General features: G+C 54.8%; 1 protein-coding gene across 1 annotated transcript; it reads left to right on the forward strand.

Moving 5' to 3' along the window:
• Positions 1 to 344: 344 nt before the first annotated feature.
• MSRB1 (methionine sulfoxide reductase B1) lies at positions 345 to 6,907 on the forward strand. Its single transcript, XM_037910850.2, has 4 exons — positions 345 to 444; positions 1,988 to 2,130; positions 2,303 to 2,417; positions 4,447 to 6,907. Exons 1-4 carry the CDS (start codon positions 390 to 392, stop codon positions 4,473 to 4,475), a joined length of 342 nt encoding a protein of 113 aa, XP_037766778.1. The 5' UTR covers positions 345 to 389; the 3' UTR covers positions 4,476 to 6,907.
• Positions 6,908 to 7,306: the final 399 nt, after the last annotated feature.

Consider the following 7,306-nt stretch of genomic DNA (forward strand, 5'->3'; position numbering starts at 1 on the left):
CGTGCTGAGAGGTGCTGTCTGTGAGAGGGGAAGTAAAAAAAAAGCCCCTTTGCCCCCCCACCATTTTGGCAAACTCGGGGGGGTCTCAGTCCCCCCGGGGCAACTGCTGCCCCCGGTGCCAGGCTTTGCCCCCTGTGACCCTCTGCCAGCGCCTCGCCCCGGGCTTAACGCCTGCTCCCCCCCCGCCCTGATTTTGCCCTGTAGCCCCAGCCCCAAGCTGCTGAACCCCCCGCTCCGATGCGCCCCCTTGGCCCCCTTTTAGCCCCTCTCGAGAGCAGCCGCAGAGCCCCAGGGCCCAGCGGGCCGCGGGCAGGGCAGGGCAGGGCAGGCCCGCCCCTCAGCCGCTGCGCGGAGCATGCGCAGTGCGCCGCGAGTCGCCCGTGGCGGCCATGTCCTTCTGCGCCTTCTTCGGCGGGGAGCGGTTCCGGAGCCACTTCGAGCCCGGTGCGGGGGCGGGGCCCGCGGGGGGCGGCCGGGGTGCCCCTGGCCGGGGGGGCGGCCGTCGGCCGGGGGGCGGGTGGCCATTGCCCATAGGGGCCGGGATCCCCCTGTCCGTAGGGGTGGCCGTTGCCCATAGGGGCTGGGTTCCCTCTCTCCATAGGGGCTGGGCTCCCCCGGTCCATAGGGGTGGCTGGGATCCCCCTGTCCATAGGGGTGGCCATTGCCTATAGGGGCCGGGCTCTTCTCTCCATAGGGGCTGGGCTCCCTCGGTCCATAGGGGTGGCTGGGATCCCCCTGTCCATAGGGGTGGCCATTGCCTATAGGGGCCGGGTTCCCTCTCCCCATAGGGGCTGGGCTCCCCCGGTCCATAGGGGTGGCTGGGATCCCCCTGTCCATAGGGGTGGCCATTGCCCATAGGGGCTGGGTTCCCTCTCTCCATAGGGGTGGCTGGGCTCCCCCTGTCCGTAGGGGTGGCTGGGCTCCCCCTGTCCGTAGGGGTGGCTGGGCTCCCCCTGTCCGTAGGGGTGGCCATTGCTCCTAGGGGTGGCCAGGCTCCCCCAGTCCATAGGGGTGGCCGGGATCCCCCTGTCCGTAGGGGTGGCCATTGCTCCTAGGGGTGGCCAGGCTCCCCCTGTCCGTAGGGGTGGCCATTGCCCATAGGGGCTGGGTTTCCTTTCTCCATAGGGGTGGCTAGTTCATAGGGGAGGTTGGGCTCCCCCTGTCCATAGGGGTGGCCTTCAGCCGGGGGGCCGGGCTGCTGGGGCTTGGAGGCAGCAGGAGCCCCTTTGCCAGCCCTCTCCTGGTAACACAGGGGCTCTGATCAGCTCAGCCGTGGGGCCTGGGTCTGAGCTCCCCCAATCCCCGGGTGGCCGCACAGAACCCCAGACCCGCTCTGAATCCCCAGGAGGCGCACAGGTGCTTGCAGAGCCCCCTGGCATGCCAGCCAGTGCGTGGGAGTGGCAGGTAGCTCAGACTGCCCGGAGCCCAGCTGGGTTGGGCAATAGAATGAGCGGGGCCCAGTCTTGCGGGAGAAACCGCGCCAGAGCTGAGGTCAGCCGGAGGTGGGTGCGGACCAGGGCTTCTCTTCTGAGCCGTGCTTGGGCCAAAGGTGCATAAGGAACAGGCCAGTGTGTGCGTGTGACAGAGAGGACCCAGAACGGTGTCATAGGCCCTGTACTGCTTGTAGCTAAATGGGATTCTCTTTCGTTCATGTGACAGGGGCTTGCAATTTTGCAGCAGAGGGCTCTGAGATTTCATCCCTGCCACTGCCATGAAATCCTTAGTCCTATCTTGGCCACTGGAAAGTGACAGCAGGTGGCGGCAGGTTTGGCTAAGCTGTGTAGGTGACCTGTTGGTGTATTCTGGCCTGAGTTCATGTTTAGCAGGACTGTATTGTAAACCATCCTTTGAGGTGATCTTCTCTGACCTTGAGCGCTGTCTGGGCAGCAGGATCCAGGCGTTACAGGTGCAGCACACATGTGACTGAATTTGCAGGGTTAGCTGCCACCTGGAGTTAACCCGTCATTTCTCCTGTCCCCCTCCCCAGGCATTTACATCTGTTCCAAATGCGGTTATGAGCTGTTCTCCAGCAGAGCAAAATACCAGCACTCGTCTCCTTGGCCGGCCTTCACTGAAACCGTGCATGCCGACAGTGTGGCCAAGTACGAAGAGCGGCCGGGTGCCTTGAAGGTGCTGATGAAAACCTTGTAGAGAGTAAAGCAAAAGCTTGACAGCTCTCCCTGACTTGTCCCTGTTAAAGGGGCAGCTCCTGTGCCTGCTGCTCGCTGTCTGAATAGCAGCACAAAGGGGGCGCCTGTGGGTTGGCCCCGGTTCATTCGTGTTCCTCCCTTGCATCTTCTAGGTGTCCTGTGGCAAATGCGGCAATGGACTGGGCCATGAGTTCCTCAACGACGGGCTGAAGAGGGGGCAGTCTCGCTTCTGAATATTCAGTAGCTCGCTGAAGTTCATCCCTGCAGGTAAGGGCTGCACCTGGACAGTCCCTCTGGCTGGGATCTGCCTGGTTTGGTCAGCGACTCCAGTGGTTTCCAGGGTTTGAGCGAGGGCATGTTTAATAAGAATGGATTTGTCTAGCGTCCGCGTTTGGTGTTTCCATCTCCAAGGACCAGTGTTAAGGCAGGCCTCCCCCCCCCACCCCCCCTGCATTCCCAAACACAGCTGGGGCATTGAGAATACCCTTGGGAGCATTCTTGATCCGGCCTGCCTCCTGGCAGGGAGTGAGGTCCCTTCATTTGTTTCCCTCTTTCTTCCACCTCTGTTAGTGAGACAACCACCGTCCAGGATCATGGCCGCTGTGGCAGAAAGCGCCTCAGGCTGACTCAATTAAAGAATACTAGGGAATGTTCTTCCCTGGGGCCCTCTCTGGTTAGGTCAATGGGAACAGGAGCAGGCGCCAAGCAGATAAAGTGATGAGGCTGGAGCCGTGTTGGTAAACTCTCCTGGGTGTGGTCCCCCTGATCTCGCTCTCTGTGAGATTCTTGTTGATGAGCCTCATTGTGCTTCGGGTTCAGTTAGGGGTGGCTGTTTTTTATTAGGTCATTGGTGATGGGCTCAGATAAACTGAGAAGCTACCCAGAGTCCTAAACAAACCTTCCAGGCCTTTAGATTTTAAAATGAACAAATAAATCAATGCTCCCCTGAACTTCCTGGGCCAGAAGCAGGGAGTGTTGGAGAGGGTCCCTTCCAGTGAGCTTTCCAGTCCAGTGCTGCAGATCCCAAAGCAGTTTGGAGAAGCAGCCGAACAGTTTGAGATTAATATTTGTAAAGGAAGGACAGGGAAACATGAGTCCACGTGAATGGGGCTGGGAGAGTTAGCTAGTGCAAGTTGGCAGAAGAAGACAAGGACATGTGATGTGGGTTTTAACCAGGCTGTAGCTTTATTAGTCAAGTTAAATCCAAAGTTCCAGTCGGGGGACAGCCCAGTGTGGTCACTTGCACCCCATTGATCCTTTGCCAATTCTTGGGGTCCCCCACCTCAGGGGGAGCCAACCATCACACTTGCCCACTAGCATCCCTTCCCGTTTTGGGGGTTGAGCAAGAGGGGACCTTGACCAGCACCACCGTCAAGCGCATTGGAGAGGTGGTCCTCCTGCGGTAGTGCCCCATCCCCTGATTCACATTTTCCTCCAGGGGTTTAGACACACTGTCTCTAGACACACTGCCTCCATCCACCTTGCTGGATGTGGAGCCTACATCGGCAAGTTCCTGCACTGGGCACCTGCCAACAGTTGCGACAACTAAATGACCCTCAGATAGGTCCAGCTGAGTCCTCTGGGAGGGGAGAGAATCCCAGCCTGCTGGTTGCCCCTAGCTTTTGTTACAGGGAAGGTGAAATAACCGAACCAGCCTCAGCCAAGCTGGTGGTCTGGGGAAAAATTCCTTCCCAACCTCCAAGTGGAGACAGCACAACCCACTAAGACCTAGATAAGTGGGGCAGGGTGGGTTGGCTGCTGGAAACCAGCAATCAGGAAGTAGCCCTATCATGGCTCCAAATCTTGTGAGACCTCAAACTTACCCTGGAAGTCCAGTGTGGACTGGAAATCTCACAAGCCCTGTCCTCTCCTTTTGCCCTGTCCCATCACGGGAGGCCCCAAAACTCACTCAGCTCGGGGCCTTCTTAGCTAGGTAACTCCTCCTGTCTCTCTGCCCCCTTCCAAAGTGTGTTAGAGACGTTAATGATGTAAGTTCTATAAAAGCCGTGTTGGAGAGGTAAAGATGGCCCCCATTTTACAGATGGAGAAACTGAGAACCAGAGGGCTTGATCCTGCTGCCAAGGATCAAGGTTCTGAGGGGCTTTCCCAAGGGCCCAGAGGGTGCAAGAGCAGCTCCAGAATTAGAACCAAAAACTTGGTGCCTCTAGTCCCCAGACCACAGAACCTGTGAAATATTAACCGTGTTCATCAAAACTTCCGGTGTGTAATTAGCAGGGGATTCCAGAGGAGTGGTGTCGAAATGCTGACGCGTTGATTTTGTTTCCCCCTCTCTCAGACAAAGCAGAGCAGGACCTGAAGAAGTAAGCGGGCTGCTGGACTCGCTCGCTGCTTATAGTGGACTCCTACAAGCTACCCATTATTTCCTGTGATAACGGTTTGAGATCAAGTGCCTGTGTGCTGTAAATGAGAATCTAGTGAAGCAAAGATCCTCCAGGCTTCTGCAATACAATGCCTCCCGTCAGAGATCTGCGCTGGGTGCTGGGTGCTGGTTTGCTGTCTGGGAACATGAGGTTGGGGGAGCAGAAGGGAAATGGGTCACTGATCTCTGGTTGCCTTTGCTCTGTCAGGTGGGTTCTCTCTTCTGTATAGCGAATGTTGCACAGAACATGTGACAACTTCTGCTTTGAACCATCCGGTTGCAAACTTGTACATAGTTAGGACCCTACCAAATTCACGGTCCATTTTGGTCAATTTCACGGTTATAGGGTTTAAAAAATGGTAAATTTTATGATTTCAGATACTTAAATCTGAAACGTCATGGTGGTGTGACTGTAGGGGTCCTGACCCAAAAGAGGGTTGAAGGGGGTCACAAGGTTATTGTAGGGGGAGGGTCATGGTATTGCCACCCTTACTTCTGTGCTGCTGCTGAGCGCTGCTTACAGAGCTAGGTGGCCGGAGGGTGGCAACTGCTGGCCGGGAGCCCAGCGCTGAAGGCAGAGCCGCGGTCAGCAGCAGCGTAGAAGTAAGGACGACGTGGTATGGTATTGCCACCCTGACTTCTACGCTGCTGCCTGCAGAGCTGGGCATTTGGGCGGCGGCAGCTGCTGCTGTCTGGCAGTGCAGAAGTAAGGGTGGCAATACTGTGATCCCCCTACAATAACCCCGCGACCCCCAACCCCCCTTTTGGATCGGGATCCCCAATTTGAGAAACGCTGGTCTGCCCCGTGAAATCTGTATAGTACAGGGTAAAAGTACACAAAACACCAAATTTCACGAGGGAGACCAGATTTCACGGTCTGTGACTTGTCCCCTAAACATAGTGAATGGGGAGGAAGCAAATGCTGTAACTCCTTCTCATCCATCAGACCCGACCCCCAACTCTCCCATGTCCCAAAACATCCCAGCCTCTGCCCAGTACCAGCTACTGAATTCCTTCTCTCCTGTCCATTGTAAGTAGCGTGTATGATGGGTGAAATCCTGGCCCTATTGATGTCAATAGGAGTTTTGCCATTGTCTTCAAAGGAGCCAACATTTCACCCTTTATTTCCACAATGGGTGGAGATTCTGATCTCTTATGCCCATGTAAATCCTGAGTTACTCCATTGAAATCATTAGGGAGTGACGCTGGATTTAACTGAGATTCAGATCTGGCCCCATTCTCACATGCTATTTTCTGGTCTGGGATCATAGTATGAATTGCCCTAGGTAAACCCTTCCAGGATGGTTAGGGTAAGGATGTTTGGATGATCCTACCAGATAATGCTCTGGGTATTTTATCAGTTTTGCACACAATAGAAATAATTTTAGAAGTTGATTTTATTTTATTCTGCATTGGGCCTGATTCTGATCTCGCTGTGTGCTCGTTTTATTACTGTATGACTCCACTGGCCTTAGCAGAGTTATTCTCGTTATACACTGGAGTAAGGGAGCTCAGAATCGGGCCCTTTCAGCAGCAACTTGCCTAACTCAGGCTTTGGAAATTGTGTGTGAATTACCTCTAGATACTAAAGGGCTATTATACTGATTTCCCCTTGAAATAGCACCTCCTCCCCCCCTTCACCACACTGCCCACCTCCGTTCCCTTGGGCTGGAATGTGCGTATCTTCCTTCAATCCCTAGATCCTTGTTTGTGCTTTGATCAGTCCACAGGGAGACCAGTACAAATGCACGATGGGGTTGCTTTCTCCTCCGTGAGTCTCTTTGGCTCACTCCTTGGCGGGGCTCCATTCTGCTCTGTTACTTTAGTGTAACCCTGGAGTAACTCCGTAGGTGGCGGTGGATTTATGCCACATTAAGGTCCTGATCCTGCTGCCACTGAAGTGGGTGGCAAAACTTCCACTGGCTTTGGTGATTTAGGGTCACCACTGACGCTAAGTGAGATCAGAATCTGCCGCCAGCTGGACTGGTGCAGCTCCAAGTGCCATCTTGAACCTGTATACGTGACTGTAGAGGTGCAGGAAGACCCCCTTTAACCATGGTAGCCCTCTAATGGCTCAGAGGTTGGAGGTGCACAGTATTATGATGAACTACAACGCAATGGGGAACTGGGTCCACCCCCGGTGGGCAGAGGGCTAAGGCACACTGATGGCAGTATTACGGTTCATCTGCACTGATGGGCACTTGACAAGCTTTTCTCTTCCTGCATTTTGCCTGCTGAGGTGTAGCCCAAGGGAGGTGACAGGGACACAGTACAAAGAACGTGACATCCCCACTTAGCACTGGGCCTCTGCTGGTGCTTTTGTATCTGCCGCTGTAACTGTCGACCTGATAATAAACCACTGATTCATTGTCCTGGAGCAATAACTTGCTTTACGAAGCATTCCTCATGCTGACCCCTGTGGGGAATAAGCCCCAGGTTTCCTCTTCTGTTTTCTGGATCGTCGCTGTATTGAATGGCAGGATTGGGAGGGAGAAAACAGATTTATTATTATTTTTGTCTGAGTGCGCAAAGATGTGCTAGACACGTCACAGTCACATGTCTTTGGGTCAGAGACCCCGTCTTCCTCTGCATTTGTACAGTGCCTCACACAAACCTTGCTGCTGCCTAGGAGCTACTGGAGTACAAATGGCAAGTTTTGTATTGCCACCCATCCCCATAGTATCTAGGTCCCTTCCACATAAAAGCGATAGTGAAATCGCTAATGGACCTCATGGAGACTCTGGCGCTTCTTCCCTTTTGGGGTGGAAGTTCGCTT

Source organism: Chelonia mydas, chromosome 10, assembly GCF_015237465.2.
Source record: "Chelonia mydas isolate rCheMyd1 chromosome 10, rCheMyd1.pri.v2, whole genome shotgun sequence".
In the NCBI taxonomy this organism is placed as follows: Eukaryota; Metazoa; Chordata; order Testudines; family Cheloniidae; genus Chelonia; species Chelonia mydas.